Source organism: Centropristis striata, chromosome 16 (genome assembly GCF_030273125.1).
Source record: "Centropristis striata isolate RG_2023a ecotype Rhode Island chromosome 16, C.striata_1.0, whole genome shotgun sequence".
NCBI lineage: Eukaryota > Metazoa > Chordata > Actinopteri > Perciformes > Serranidae > Centropristis > Centropristis striata.
In genome coordinates, this window is record NC_081532.1 from 33,743,673 (window position 1) to 33,760,484 (window position 16,812).

General features: G+C 39.4%; 1 protein-coding gene across 4 annotated transcripts in view; it reads right to left on the reverse strand.

Annotated features, from left to right (window-relative positions):
- Positions 1-397: 397 nt before the first annotated feature.
- kcnh5b (potassium voltage-gated channel, subfamily H (eag-related), member 5b) overlaps positions 398-16,812 on the reverse strand; it is a 207,322-nt gene continuing 190,907 nt past the window's right edge. Inside the window, exons 13-14 of one of the 4 annotated variants that reach the window (XM_059352752.1) lie at positions 2,496-2,690; positions 398-2,405 (exon numbers count right to left, since the gene is read on the reverse strand). In XM_059352752.1, coding sequence (XP_059208735.1) covers positions 1,584-2,405; positions 2,496-2,690 — 1,017 coding nt within the window. In that variant the 3' untranslated portion in view covers positions 398-1,583. Of the gene's footprint in view, positions 2,691-16,812 lie in introns of all 4 variants that reach the window. The other 3 variants (XM_059352749.1, XM_059352751.1, XM_059352748.1) reach the window with 3 other exon arrangements.

The window sequence follows — 16,812 nt, forward strand, 5'->3', positions numbered from 1 at the left end:
GGAATGACATGAATCTGGACATTTAAAACTATTTGAGGCTTCCATGATGGCTACTGCACATCTATCTTCTGCCATATTCTTATTAAACTGCCTTTTTAAAGTAAGATCGTGTGTGTGTGTGTGTGTGTGTGTGTGTGTGTGTGTGTGTGTTATGTTATGGTGATGCACTGCAGTCAGGGGTCCGGGGGGGACAGCGTCTAAATCTCACAAGACCTGAAAACCTCGACTTTAGACAAAAACTCACTGATCTGCCTTCTGTAAAGAAAAAGTCTCCCTGGGCCTCAAGGGTTCATATGAAGAGAGGTGCATGTGTGTGCATGAAGTGTGTGTGTGTCAGCTATTGCACACCACACACACACATACACACACACACATATATATATACTGTATATATATACGTACGCGCTCTGGAGCATAAAACTACTCCTCTGCATGCAGATTTTTAGAAAACTAATATCAAAAAAAGTACAGTATTCCATTTTTTATTACTTGAGCTTTTTGCGGCGAAAGCTGCTGTCGCTAATGGAATTCAGAGCGGGCTTCAGTGCGACGCTCGCTGGTTAAGACTGCCGTGTGTGGTGCTGGGGCTGTGGGATTACATGTCACTGTGCTGAGTGGACTTTCATGTGAACTAAACTCCGTGTTATTTCCCCAAAGCCTTCTTGTCGTCCCCAGCTTTACCCAAAGTGCATTCTGCCATCCCTGATGCATGCAGAGGAATGGAACAAAAAACAAACACAACCTTCATTCAGCAACATGATAACAAAGGGATAATCAGAATATTCTATAACGGCGTACCCGAGCAATGCATAGACACAAGGAGGATTCTACCAAAATAACCATTTCAGGGTTTACCCGACATCAAACTGAGAACATTTCTGTAGTCAAAAATAGAAATTATTATAAGAAGCAAAATCGTTAATTAATATAAAAACTTCCCTTCATGTGTTAAGGGACGTTCCTTTATCACATGTGGGAATCTGTGTTCTTAGAGGGCGAGGTGAGAGCAGAATCTGTTTCATCTCACAGGCAAAGAAAGAAAAAAACACTTCCGTCCCTTTCTCTATATATAAATAATCCATGCACAATCCCTTTGCCAGTAAACCCTTTTTGTTATTCAATGTTTATAGTGCTACCAGTATGCAAACCCTGAATGTCCACATAGTAAATTATCAATGAAAAATATTCATATGTACAGTGTAGCTCAATAAAATGTCAGTTCTCTTTAAATTTGATTTGCATGCAGTCAACTGCATAATATACAGGCAATAAGTACGTTCAGTAGTTGTTTCTTTGGCAGGCCAGAATCCAGCTGGACATGCATAGAGAGGTATGTACAATCACAAAAACGGGAGCCAGGCCACCGTGGAGCGTGCACTCTCACGTGACCCGGAGATAAAAGTCAGTGTGCAAATGTTAAAGAAGCCAGTTTTTTTATCTCGGAGGATTAAGACCAGTGGCGTAAACTGGATCCTGCCCAAAAAAATGAGCTTTGAACTGATAATCGTGATCATAGTAGAACAATGTGCCGTGTGATCACTGTATGTTCCAGTGCACGCTCTACACCACTGGTGGAGCTCTCTTCAGAGCCCCTCGTCCTTCTCTGAGTCCGGAGAAACAGGCCTAGAAACGGTGAAAATGTCCTGACGTTGTATTTTGGTTTTGGGCGTGGTTGAGGCAGACGGCGGCCCCGCCGGCGGCCGCTTCTTCTCCGAGAGGAGTTTGATAATTTCAGCTACCTGACTCTCCAGGGCGCCCAGACGGCCTCCCAGAGACTGGATGTCCTCCCGGAGCTCCAGCCGGGTCTCGTGCAGTGCAGCCTGCAGGGCCTGCTCGGGGATAGGGCAGAAAGGGAGGGGGGACCCCGCTCCTCCGGGGAGAGGGCTGTGGAGGAGGGGGGTGATGGCGGCGGGGGTCCGCGCCTCCCCCGCCCGGTCGATCCGCAACTCACTCTTAGTGATGCCGCTGTCGCAGGAGTCTGTCTTGCGGAGCGGATTGTTGCTGGACACCCCGCCCTCCTCGATGTCCCCACTCCCTCCCGCCTCCTGACCTTTACCCTCCTGAGAGAGCATCTCCACGGAAACGGCCTTGACGTTGTTGTTCAGTCCATCCTTCTTGGCCTCCACTGGAGCCATGTTGTTTTTCAGGCGCATCCAGCCGCTGGCCTTGACGGCGGGCTTGGCGGGCGCGGGGCTGGTGCTGACTTTGACCCTGACGGTCTGCTCGCCTCCACCTCCACCTGCAGCAGAGCTGGGCTGCAGCTCCATGATGTCACAATTGTTCTGCTTGGTTTGGGAGTCGCCGGGGTGGCTGTACGCCAGCGAGCTCTGCATGGGCGTGACCTGAGACACGGTCAGCACGCTGCTGCTGGGCGGAGCCCCGTTCTGCAGGGCGGAGGGCGCGCGCTGCAGGCTGAGCGGCAGCGAGTGCTGCAGGCTGGAGTGGCCCAGCTGCAGGCTGTGGGGGTGCAGGTGCTGGTGGTGGTACTGCTCCACCTGCAGCTGGTTCTTCTCCACGTCCAGCTGCGAGGCGGCCGCCGCTCCCTGGTTGCGGAGCTCCTTCTGCTGCTTGAACTTCTGGAAAAGCTTGCGGACGGGATGGTCCTGCGGGATGGTGAGCTGAACCTCGTTCTTGGCTCGCTGCCTCTCCTCTTCCTCCTTCTTCACCTCACTGATCTTGCGGAAAATTATCTGCAGGGGAAACACACAAGAAAGAACAACATGGCGCTTATCAGAACACTTATCATTTCATATGAATACTATGAATAATAATTCTCTCTGTGGCGTTCCCTGCTGAGCGTTGCACATTAAGCACTGGAGATAAAGGCTTTTTCTACAAGAAGGAGAAAAAAAAGAAGAATTATCATTATGGAAATGTGTCAGTCTTTCTCAACACTTTCACATGTCAGAAAATCCTCTGCAGAGCTCTCAGGTACTGCAGTGTAGCAGGCTTCTGGAGATCCGTGTTAAATTATCCATCAGAGCTCCTACACCTCCCCCTGTATTATTCAGCCTGAGTCTGGCGCCAGTCTCTCCTGGCTCCCCTTACACACTAATTACATTGGGAATGACAGAAATCCCTGCCAGGCAGGCAGCCAGCCATCCAACTGGCGATTTCAGTGTTATTCTTAGTTAGAATGATAATGCTCCCAACAGCTCGTGAGCTGAGTGGATCTGTGAGTTGGAGGTGGAAGGGAGGAAGTCGCCCACCTTACTGTCAATCCATAATCTACCCAACCGACCATTTTTACCTCCTAAACTCTCCCACTTTCATCCATCTGCACTTCCTGCTCCGCTGCTGAGCTTCCTGAGCCAAACCAAGTCTGCTTCCAGCTACAAAACACTATCATTTCAAATCTCCATGGCTGCCTGGAGACATAACCTGGAAGATTAACACTTTTAATTAAATTAACAATGACAAGTACACTGTAAAAAATGTTTGTATAAATTACAGTAAAACACTGTCAAATCGCATCAGAAATAGGGCGGAAAATTTATAGTATTGCATTGCTGTAGTAGACACTTTTAATTACCGTGAATCAAAGAATAACACAAAACGTTTACTTTTACTGTCATAAACTGTAGGAAACACACAGTTTTGCTGTAAAAATATAACATTTTCTTATAAAGTTAATGGATAAATACCATGATGTCACAATGACACAATTACCCTAAAAATAATGTGATTATTCAGTCTAAATTACAGTTTTTGCTGATATTTACATTTAAATTTACAGTAGAAAACCCCCTCACTGTATTTTTTACGGGGAAGTTCTGGCAACCACAGCTGCCGGTAATTTACCGTAAATTAAACAGATTATTTTTTACAGTGTAGAGTGTGGTTTCATTAAAAGTCACTGAGAAGTTAGCACCAGTGGGTTTTTAACTTCTCTCTTTCTGAGGAGAACAAGGAGTGTACTGTCTCTGTGTATCAGTCAAACAAGAATCTGATGATGCTGATGTGACTCGATCAAATACAATGAAGCTCCATTAACTAAAAATCACTTCGAATTAACTTCAGCAACCACAGCCTCTTCCTGTGAACATGCCAGGAACTGAGTGCATTTATTTAACAACAGAGTGAAGAGCACTGCAGTATTTTAATCTAAAAACAGCATGTAGATGAAATGTTTCTATTTGATGTTTTTATGGCAGAACGGCTGAAATCACAATTTTGGTTTAACTGGTTATTAAAAAGTCTCTATTTCTTTAAAGAATTTTATTTCTGACATTATATTTTGTTGTTGTGGCTGCAGGATCAGCAAAAAGGAAAAGAAAAGAACACAACAAAGAGCTAAAAAAGGAACAGTGATCGTTCTTTAACAGAATTGCAGGATTTGAAAGGATTAAATACTGATCCTGAATTGGCTCTCCTCCTCCTATACAGGTGTGTAATATGTCTATTTAAATTTATGAAATACATTGGAAGATGTGGTTTTACATAAATATATGAAATAAAGCTTGTTATGCTAAAATAAGCTGCTCTTGTTCAGCTTTCTGTGATTCTCTGACAGTCGACAGCAATTTGAATAAAGTTTAAAGGCGACACCATCAGTATGCATCCTGCAAATAATATAACTATAATATTAATAGGAATCTTGATTTGTATTGCACCACTTATACACAAAACGCTGCTCAAAGTGCTTTACATGCAAGAGAGCTAAAAATGAAAACCTAAAATATATATAATAAATAAAGTCAGCACATACACAGCAAACAGATAAAAACAAATAAAAGAAATATAAAAATAATGTTAAACATCAAAGGTAAAAACAATAAACCTAAATATAGTGATGAATAAGTTACACAATTTAAAATAAAACAAATGTACGTGCAGCCAGATGATGCTAATGGGAACAATACCGCTTTTATCCACAGGGGGCACCAAAATAAACACAAATTAAAATTCCTTATAGTTGCTTTATTACTGTTGTCAGTTAGCCTGGCTAACCAGCCGTTCATTTCTCCGTAGAGGAGGTGTGGTTTACGATCCTCCGGAGCCGTTTATTGGACGCTTAGAATGTCTATCAAAGCGTCTGTAGGTAGCTCTTAGCCAATCAGATCAGTTATACCAGATGACGTAGTAGAGCAACAGAAATGGATGTTTGTTGTGTGTGTGTCTGTGAGAGAGTGTTGTTTGCTGCTTTGCTTCTCCAGTTCTCGCTTTCTGCAAGATTATTTATTTTCACGCTTTATTCCCCCTCATGTCATTCAGCCACACACATCCACTGATTTTATGGGCAATAAACAAGCTGCTGCGGGTCTCTTGGCGGCTCCGTTGTCCCCCGGCTCGTAGCCAGATCACCGTCGTAACGGTAGCAACGGTGATTAGCGCCGCTAGCGGCTAATAGCCCCGCTACCTTAACGCCGCTGATCTGGCTACCAGTCGGGGGACAGCGGAGCCGCCGAGAGACCTTTCGCCTTTCAACTTTCGCTCTAAACTATTTAAAACACCATCTACAGCTAAAGAGAGTTTCGTGTCTGCAGCAGCCATGTTGGATCCGTAAGAAAACTACAAGCTTCCGTCTGCCGGCTAGTACGCGTCATCGTCTTGCCGTCCCTCCCCGCTCTGTGATTGGATCCCTACAACAGGGCTAAGAAACCTCCCTGGTTGCCAGACTGCCTGTAGGTTCGAAATGAAATTCGAGCAAGGCAGTCTGGGTATACCCAGGCTAGTTGTCAGTCACATACACATTGCATATTTTATAAGCACCACATTAATGTGACACCACTTGAAGTGAAAGTGTTTCAGAAGAATTGAAGCAGATAAATGAGTGCTGACAGCAGTCAAAGTTTGTGAAAATAGAAAGTTGGCCGTCCTGTAAATCCACCTGTTAAACCACAGCATCGCAGGTTCGAGTCCAGCCTGAAAGCTCTGTCACATCCCGTCAGTGTCCTGTCAGCTCAGCCTGGTCCCTGCTAACTGCTAAGTCTTATTATGTCTCACTTGTTTTGGGACAATTCTGTCCATTTTGTTGGTAATAAGGGGCAGAAATGGGCCGGTGGACAGCTCATCATCTGCTCTGAGAACAGGGCGACAACCACATGACAGAAGAAGGTCAGAAAATGTGACAGCTGCACTCACAAGAAGCTTATGGACACCTGAAGTTTCTCTCTCTCTCTCATTCTCACACATTCTTGTACTTCTATCTTTGTGAGGACCCTCATTGGAACAGTGAATTCCCTTGCAAGGTTATAATAGTTTTGGATTTTTCATTAGTTTTAGTTTTAATTTTGTTGTGAATTTTTGTTTTCAAATTCAGTTAGTTTAAATTAGTTTTTAGAGTGAGTTTTCTAGTTTTAGTTTAGTTTTTTTAATTAGTTTTAGTTTTTTGTAATGGGGTATTTGTTGGGTGGGAGATTAAAAGAGGTCACAGTAAATTTTGCCTTTATTTCCTTTGCCTTATCCATCTTCATTATGTATGAAAAAAGTTGACAAGGACGAAGATGAAGGACATTTTCACTATAATTTTAGTTTGTTTTGTAACCACACAATACAGTTTCAGTTAATTATCATTATCATGTGACCTTTAACCCTTAAAACAAAGTCTGAAATCTCAAAAAAGCCTTTAAAGAAGTGAGGACCGGCCAAAATGTCCTCACTCTGTTGGTTAAAAACGTGTTCCGGTCCTCACTATGTAGGAAGTACAAGACACACACACACACACACACACACACACTCTAAAAAATGTTACTCTGTACTCAAGTGGCATTTGGTTTTCACAGATGGTGACTGCCTCTGAATATCCATCAATTTCGATGCAATTTTTCTAAACAATCCAATCACTTGCTTGTTCTGGAGCTTTCACAACATCACACTGTATTCATCAGCAACTTATGTTTACTGAGCTGGAGCTGCAACTTTGGATGTTCACAGGTTGCGATCATTTTGCACACTTCTAGTTTTCTCTTGACATTTGAAAGAAAAAATCCACTAAGGGTCCACTTACTGGAGATTGTTCCACCAAAACCAACATCCTGAGCTAAAAAAAAACCCAACAAGAAACAAAGTTTGGAAACAAAACTTCCCCTAAAGTCAGCTTTTATTTTTACTGAATTGACCGACAATAATCTATTTTTCTGTCAATGTTTGTGTTCCATTTTCTTATTAATATTTATGGCAGATGCTGCTGACTAATGCAGCTGGAGGGGGTCGTCTGCATGCGTCACACCAGAACCTGTTGAACCAAAGACACCAGTGTCTGTCAAACATTCAGCTTGTTCCGTTCAGTTTGTCTCCTGCTGCTCCTGAACTGCTGAACTCAATCCCTCAAGCAATGAACCTGGAGCAAAGTTTGTGCCGGACTTTGTTTTCCAAAACCTCCAACAAGGATTCAAACCTTATCATGGGTCACTGCTCTCACTCCCTGCTCTCACATACTGACTCCAAGTAGCTCTCTCACAAGCATAAAGCTTGCTAAGTGCATTATTTAGACACTCCAGACAGTGGATAACTAGTAGCAACAACCAGTGCTGAAAGACGAGTCAGTATGACTCAGCTTGGTGCAGACCTGGCTAAACAATATTTCAGACGCACAGTCTAATTCACAAAATGATTGTGTGGCTTTTGCAGCCACTACACCTGCATAAACGAGACAAAAAGACATTTTATGATTCTCAAAGCACCTGCAAAAGGGTGAAATGCTGTGAACTAACTGCACTGCCAAGAAAATAGCATCTAGAAGCTTCTTGTGCATGTAATTAAATTATGTTAATATGCATACATTTGGAGCAAAACAGGCACCTTTCCATGTAAATAAACCTTATTGCAAACACAGTCAGATTTACAAAGATCACCACATATAGCTGCATGCAGTTATAGTGAAATTATTATCAACTTCATAGGGTCCCTGCTAACTAAAGTAATGACTAAAAGACTAAAATACTATTGAATACTCTGTTCACTTTCGAGGAATGTCTCTGAATCTTGTTGGTCAGGACCTGTAGCTTGCTGTCTGATAATTTAATTTTTCTTTTTCAAGAAAGAGCAATTTGCACTCAGTTTTAAGACTTTATGGGCTTTTTAGTGAAATATCTTTTGTGAATCGGACCATGAAACAGCAAGTGATTCAACAAACCATGGTGCTGTCAATGGCTTGAATCTATTCTTTGTGTCTTTATGTTGAAACATGAACAGATGCAAACTGATGTGGATCTCAGTGAGTTGATGTTTCAGCCCAAGTGATAAATCTGGACCTTGCTGAAGCTTTATGACACCACAAAATTAAGTTATGACAATTGCAATTTGGATCAATCACCAAAATAAGATGCATGCAACATTTTGACCTCATGAATTTAGAAATACTGTGACTATTTAGTTTGAAGATATAAAATACAACCCCAGTGCCAGGTAAGAATGTTGATACAAGATATCTGCAAACAATACCAACATTTTTAATTTTTAATTATCCCTTTTGCTCCTGGCATCAGCAGCAAGGCAGTGAGTTAATCTCAGAGCTTGAACCGAGCCGCTCTGCTTAAAACCTCTTGATACAATCAGATAACTGCTGCTGCTTTTTCTCAAGTGTAAAGAAAAAAACTTTTTGTGCAGCATTCTCTACACTGCATGTCCCTCAGCTCCGTCACTCTGCAGACACACTGAAGAGAAACCGGCTGGCGCTGCATTAACCCTTTTTATCGGGCGAAGAACCGTATTTGGTAACTTCAGTGGATATCAAAATGAAGTCCCCGTGTCTCTCTGTGAGGTCGTAGAACCACATGGATTTCTTCCAGCTAATCAACAATGATCAGGCTACGTTACTAGATTAAAGTGGCAAATCTACAAGAAAAAAAGTTGCAGATTTAGGCCCCGTTTACACGAGGACGCTCGCGGGTGAAAACGACAAAATATTTTATCGGAAGTGCCTTTCGTTTAGACGGTGACGGCGTTTTTGGGGCTTAAAGACGCAAAAATCTGAAACCACCTTCCAAAGTGTAAAAGTGAAATCCTCTCCTCCGTAGCGTGTCGTCTACACTGACAAGACACAAAACTCTGATCTGATCTGCTCACGTCACGTATGTGTTTACGTCACATACATGCTCCAGGACAGGAAATAAACAAACGTGGGATTATTTCCATGGTGGGACCTTCAAGCTGCTCTGGCAGCTCTAATAAACTTACAGGAGTCTTTCCACCAAATGTCCAGGATATGTACAGATAGTATTAGTGAACAGAGAAGGATCTGGAATTACCTCCATCACATTCTGGATGCACCGATTGGTGGGAGGAGCCAGACGGCTGTGAACGAGACCTGGGAGATCTAGTGATGGAGGAGAACTTTGTGGAAGGAGTAGCTGATGAAAATGTGTGGCGTGAAAACTTCTGCATGCCCAAAGATGCTCTTATGGCTTTAAGTGATGCCGCCTGGCTGCATACAATCCAATTTCACACACTTTTGCGTCACCGTATGCAGCAGATTTCCTCCCGAAAACGCTCGTCTAAACGAGGAATAAAAAGTGAAGATGCAACGCCACTTTTGTGTCTTCTGTTCAGACCGTCCTCGTGTGAACGGAGCCTTAAGAGGTTTAAACTGGCAAATCTGCGCGAAAAAAGTCACAGATTTACGAGAAAAAAGTGAAAAAAATACTTTTTTCTGTGCGGATTCACCACTTTAAATCTCATAAATCTGCATATTTTGTTCTTGTAGATTTGCCACTTTAATCTCGTAAACTTTTCTTACAAATTTGTAACTTTTTTTTACCGATAGTTTGAGATTTTTTTCTCATAAATTTGTAACTTTTTTCTCAAAATATTACCCCCCTCCCCCAGGTCCGTATGTGTTTTTTTTACACATTCTGGCAGTATGTAATATCCTCCAATATTCTCTAGGGTTGAAATTTTGAATTTGCAAGTATTTCAGTGAGTGAGTGCCCTATTAAGGGTTAATGTCTGGCAATGCAACTCGTCTTAAAGCTGCATGACGAGCGCTCTGACCACACAGCTCCGGGGTTTAGTGGCCTGACACATTTCTCACATTTCTTTTGACACAATTATTCCGTCCTTCTGCCTTTTCAGCAGCCAGCGCTCACACACAGAGCCTCATTCACCATGTGAAGTGTCCGTCCAGCGTGACACATGCACACAATTACACAGAGTTATGAGTCACGCCGCTCAGTTACTCTCTCTCTCTCTCTCTCTCTCTCTCTCGACGGCGTCTGAGAAGCTGTGAGAGGAGGTGAGGTAGATAAATGGCTCCTCGAGAGACACTCGGATGAACAGCTGTCATATTAACACAGTGTGATGACTCCAGAGATCATAAAGAGTCAGATCTGCTGTGCAGCATCACAAACTGTTAATGCCTTTAACTGAGTAATTGTGAGTTTTATCGGTACAGTGACGAATCAAGTTACATCATCAATCAACTGTGAGACCTTTGATGATATAACACAATGTTTACTGAGCTTATTATTATTTTGAGTTGTGTAAAAGTACAGAACTCATGTTGATTCATCTCCAGAACATAAAATTACCCCCAAAACATGTAAAATTACAAAAAAAAAGACATAAAATTACCCCCAAAATACGTGAAATTGAACAAAAAAAAGACATAAAATGACCAAAGACGATTTTTTTTTCACCTCTGCAGGAGAACTTTTGCTGTTAGAAAAAACTAAGCACAGGAAACCATGTGTATCCTGTTACAGTGCAGCCTGGGTGTTTTTTTAAATGTATTTAACTGTCAATGAATGTAGCATCAAAAGAAAAGTAAAATAATGAAAGATGCTTTGGTGGCTGTCAGCTGTTGACTGTTTTATTAAAGCTGGTGCTTTAATAAAAATGCTCGACTTTATTTCCTCCGAATAATTTGCTTCTTTAAGAGGCTTTTAAAATGCTGGTTAACATCTGTTCATCACCAATGTGTTTAAGTTAATATATTCTGTATACAGTATATATATATATATATACATTTAAAATGGCTCTTTTACAAAACATCTTTAAAAAACAAAACAACTGTAAAAAAAAAAAAAGGTAAAAATAAAATAAAGGAAAAAAGTGTGTAATAAACACTAAATATCTGTATATTTTTATTACTTTGATATGATTTGTTTCGCAACTTTTGCTGCCAGACTTTTTATTGTTTTTTTAATGACTCCTTTTTTACATAAAATGTATAGTTTTCCTGTAAAAAAAAAAAAAAACACAGAAAGTTGTCTTAATTTTACATTCAGCAATATGATGTGTATTTTTCAATTTTAAAAAATCCCTTTAATTCAACATTCAAGACCATTATGAATTGAATGATACTGTAAAAATATGAATATAAAAAAATATTAATAATAATAATAATAATAATTTAAAGATGTCAAGGTCCATTATTTATTTATGGTTAAAATTTGTAATATGAGATATTTTATTAAAACATTTTTTAAAAATGTTTTTGTACTTAATGTAGAAAAAAACAAGAAAAACCCTGTAAAATAATACATTTCTGCATTTCTGGAAAATAACATACTGCATACTGACCAATAAACTGTTTGAGTGGATGTAACAGCAAATAAAGACAGATTTCTTTGAACAACGCAATTCTTGAGGGATTTTTTAGGTCGGTTTCTTTATTTACTCTCCATGTTGCCCTTGGTGTCCATGCACAGCACCTGAAATTAATTTGGGCAAATGGAACAAACATATGGCGTCTTAATTAGTGAGAAATAATTGTTTTGCACTAAAAAAAAAAAGCTTTTTTTGGAGTAAATTTCACATAGACAGCAGCAATAAGAGCACAGTAGAGTAGGCAGTGGCACGCACCAAAAACCAGACGAACACAAACATGTCTGCATCGTAGTGGACACAACAGTTATGTAACAGAAGCACACCTGCGTCCTACTGTCAGTGAACACAACACACGTGTGCCTGTTTGTCTACAACAGGGGTGTCAAACTCTGGCCCACGGGCCAAATTTGGCCCGCAGTGTAATTTTATTTGGCCCGCGAGGCAATACCAAATTATTATATCATTATTGTACTATAAAAGCTGACCCGCCGGTATTATACGGCGCATTTACCGCTAATACTAGATTTATTATTGTTATTTTATTTTTAAATGTATTAACCTGTTGAAAAACTTTATTTTGATATTTAAATCAGAAGGATGCAAATAGAAAAGAGGCATACATTTTATGTTGATTTTATGATTTTATGATTTTTTGTTTTTATTGTATTCATGCATATTTTATTTTGTGCGGGCAGTACATTTTACATTTTATTTTATTTATTTGTATCCCATTTTTAATGTATTTTATCTTATTGCATCTTACTGATCTATTGTTTACTAAATCTCTTTGTATTGTGTTATGTATTTATTGTTTGTGCAGCACTTTGGAAACCTTGTGTTTGCTAAAATTGTGCTATATAAATAAAGTGGATTGGATTGGATTGGATTGGATACGATTTTTATTTAATTTTAATTTAATAAATGAATGACATTGAGGTGTTTTTTATTTGAAATTTGATTTTGCATGTCTGCACTATTTAGTTATATATTGTATGTTTATAAGCGTTGCTGGTTCCATATTTAATGTTAAAGCAAAACATGTTTGGTAAATATTAAAAGGTTTATTTGTTCAATGTTGGCCCGCGATTTTATTCAAGTTTTAAATTTTGGCCCATTGTGTATTTGAGTTTGACACCCCTGGTCTACAAGGTACCCTAGAAAAACAACTTTCTCTTTAATGTTTCAGTAACATAATCACTCTTTCTTTCTGTCTGCCTGCTGCGTCTCAGATCACTGTGAGTTCTTCAGCCTGGAGCTGACGTGTTCCTCTCATAGTTCACCTCTCGCTCCCTCGAGAGCCGTGCTGCTCTCCTGAGACTCCAGATGCAGATTTGAGGATGCAAATGCTAATTTAGCGACATTATTAAGCAGAGCCGGGAGGGGATCGGCCTCCTCCAAACAGAAAGACCACCAGAAATAACAATGAAACATGTTAGATATTTAGGACAGCTGCTTCACACTCAAAAAAAGCAAACTGGGTGTCTGTCACCTAATCCTTAGTCTAACATGTAGCTTCTACTATATAAAATTATGTTTTGTGGTTAAACAGTTTTAAAACCCCAAAAAACAAGTTTTTATCTGCTGTCTAAAAAAAAAAAAAAAAAATATGTGAAGGACCTCTGCTGCACAAACTGCTGCTTCAGCTGTGAAACTAAAACACAAAGGCTGCAATCTTTTTTTTTAATTATTTTTTATAAATTATGTGTTTTCTGGTGTGACATTGTAGCACAGAGGACCCCTGTTATGTGTCCTGATGACCTTAAAGTCCTGTCGCAAAGAAAAATGCTCTTTATGTTGCTTTTGCAGCTTCTCCCAAAGGATCTGGACCCTGGTAAACTGAAGGACTTGGTGTTACAGATTTATTAATTTGATTAACATCTAAATATTAAGTTTAAAATTGGATTTACACTGAATTTCTGTGCACAACATCACAACCAGAAAGCAGGAATCAGCTGCTGGTTTTTATTAAAAACATCTCATTAAAAGCTGCTTTAAGAAACAGGTGGTGGTAACTAATTGGCTGACAGGACAGAAAACCAGAGGTTCTCTTGGTAGAAAAAGTCAGAGGTCTCTTTTTTAAAAAACTTTTCTGTAACTGTGGCACAAACAGGTGTGACTTCCCTCTTGCTGAGTGGCTGATGAAGCGTTCACACACAGTCTGATTGGAAAAGTTCCTTCTCACAGCTGCACTGCTTCACCAAAAGTTTGTTGCTTCTGATCTTGAGATGATTTTAAAAAGTTAACCCGTTACCATTCAAGGTTGTTGTTGTTTTTTTGCTAATTGTTGGTTGTTGGCAGTGGATGTTGAGGGGGAGATAGCAGGTCAACAATAAATGCCACATAGAAGTGGTTACATCAGGGGTGGGCAGTTAATTTCCCCAAGGGGCCACATGACCAATACCACGAAGGTTGCGGGGGCCGGACCAAAACTCTGAACTAAATTCTGCTCAATATTAATTTAATCGCTTTATAAAATACAGTAAATTATCTGGTTTGAGCTGCTACTGATAAGAATACATGTTTTGATAAGACTGTTATTGTGGAGTAAATCAAATATAGCAGTAAAAAGTAGTAAATACTCCAATCACCATATCACTATTCCATTTATAACTGTAAATGACCTTTAGCAAGGTTCATATAGGTGTTTTTGTATTATATAGCTTGTTTTTTCATGTTTGTAAATTTTCTAGGTGTTTTACAATGTTGTGATGCTTTTATTTTGAAATGGCGCCGTCTAGTGTGAAACGGGTGCTTTTATTTTGAGAGGTAGTGACAGGAAATAACAGGTAGAACGGTAAAAAGTTAAAAACGAACGGTAAATAATAATGAGTGCGTCGTAATTAATATAATGTTGATATAAAGTATGAAAAAGGCTTCTATAGTGGTTGGTTGACAGGGGAACAAGGTTTGTTAAAGTTTATTTTCTTCTGTCATATATATTAGTGGCTATATTTGTCGTAAAAGTGCTTGTTTGCTCAAGTGCTAATGCTAATGTTTGTTAGCTCTTACGGTGGATTCACAAGGTGACCAAGGAATGTCGTATGTAAACGTAAACCGCCTTCAAAATAAAAGCACTGCGGTTGTATTGATTTCTAATTTCTGGGTAACCTCATGCGGGCCGGAGGAGGACAGCCAACGGGCCGGATGTGGCCCGCGGGCCGCCCAATGCCCAGGTCTGGGTTACATCATCTGAAAGCTGTGAACCTGAAGATTAATTTGAGATGCAGCTCAGCACTGTGTCGAATGGTTCTGGTCAAAAATATCAGTAACGCTTTATAATAAGGTCCTTAATAACCATTAATTAACAAGAAATAAGGCATTGTTCTCACTTTGGATCCGGTAGTTGTAAAAAGCATAGTTAATTTATAATAGATGAGCAATAAAGTATATTTTAATATCAATAAGCAAACAAAATAAGATTAATAAAGTCTCATGGGTGTTTATAATGCCATTATTAACACTTATATAAGCTTATAAACACACAATAATGTTAATAAGCATCTTGTAAGGACTTACAAGGGCCTTATTATTTGTTAATTAATGGTTATTACAAGGACCTTAATATAAAGCGTTACCAAAATATCTAATAAAAAATGACTCAGTGAATTCATTATCTATTTATTGGAACCTATCGACAACTTCCTGACATGGTACCCTGACATGCTTGGGCTAGATTCCTTAGATCTTCTAGTTTCATACTTACACGCCCTCCGGAAGAAAAAAAACAGCGGGTTCACTGGAGGGACCTCTGAATGGTAAGTGGTTTTAACATTTGATGAATAAAACCTCCTCAGGACAAAGATCATTTAAAGAAGTACACTTGTGATGTATCAGTTTCAGATGAACCTGTGATCGGCCGTGTGCTCCTCTTTAGGAGCCAAATGGACACATAAATCTAATAAAACATTTATGGAGAGAATCAGCGACTTACAATCGACTCATCATCGTTAGTAATAAACTAATTCTGCTCTTCTGGCTCTGGCATTGCTCGGCCATTGCCTTCCATTAATGCAAGATTTATATCTGCAATTTAAAAGAAAAAGCAAACAAAGATACGAGAAAATGGAGGAAAATTTCATGCAAAAACTTGCTCTGAGGCTGCAGATCAGACTGAAGAAATGATTGTTACCACTCAAACTTACAGTCAGTGGCGGTTCTAGACCAGTTTTACTGTGGGGGCCAGGGAGGGGCCAGTGTTTAATCAGAGGGGCACATTAGCACATGAAAAAATGGCAAAGATGATATTTAAGCATTCAAAATCTTTGAATGTCTTGAAAAAGACACAAAATGACCAAAAAAGACACAAAATGTGAAGACAGAATAACAAAAAAAACCCACAAAAGACATAAAAATGACAAAAAAGACACAAAATGACAAAAAAAGACACAAAATGACAAAAAAAGACACAAAATGAGAAGACAGAATAACAAAAAAAGAAGACATAGACACAGAAGACATAAAAATGACAAAAAAGACACAAAATGACCAAAAAAAGACACAAAATGAGAAGACAGAATAACAAAAAAAAAAACCACAGAAGACAAAAAAGACACAAAATGACCAAAAAAAGACACAAAATGAGAAGACAGAATAACAAAAAAACCCACATAAAAATGACAAAAAAGACACAAAATGACCAAAAAAAGACACAAAATAACTAAAACAGACAAAAAAAGACACATAAATGACACTAATGACAAAAAAAGACACAAAATAACTACAAAAGACACAACAACAGACACAAAATTACCAAAAAAAGACACAAAATGACTTACAAAGACATGTAAAGACATGAAAAGGGCTCAAAAATGGACAAAATAGCCCTATAAGACTCCAGAGAGTTAAAGTATTATACAATGTACACCTTCTGGGTTTCTTTTGTGTACAATGAGATATTGTTTGAACAAAAAAGAAGGTTAGAATTGTTCCATTGTTCATCGTTATAAATTGATCATTTTATTATTAATTTAACACAGGGGCCACAGCAGGGAACCCGCCACTGCTTACAGTTTACATCCACACACATGATAAGGTATGTAAGGCTGTCAAAGTTAACGCCAAGGGGGACGTGAATTTGTTTTAATGACACTAATTGTTTTGACGCATTAACAGAGGATGTGTTATTATAACACTTTGCCTAAAGTCAGATGGCAACGAGCAGCACAGGATGAAGAAAAGAGTACTTTGTATGCCAAGTTCTGCTACAAAACCCTGCAGAATTGTCTGTCAAAGAGAGACTCTCCATCAGAGTAATCTGGTCTTAAAAAACATTTGCTTTCCAGGCACACAGCTAATACAGACTGACCCTGAAACATGGAGCTT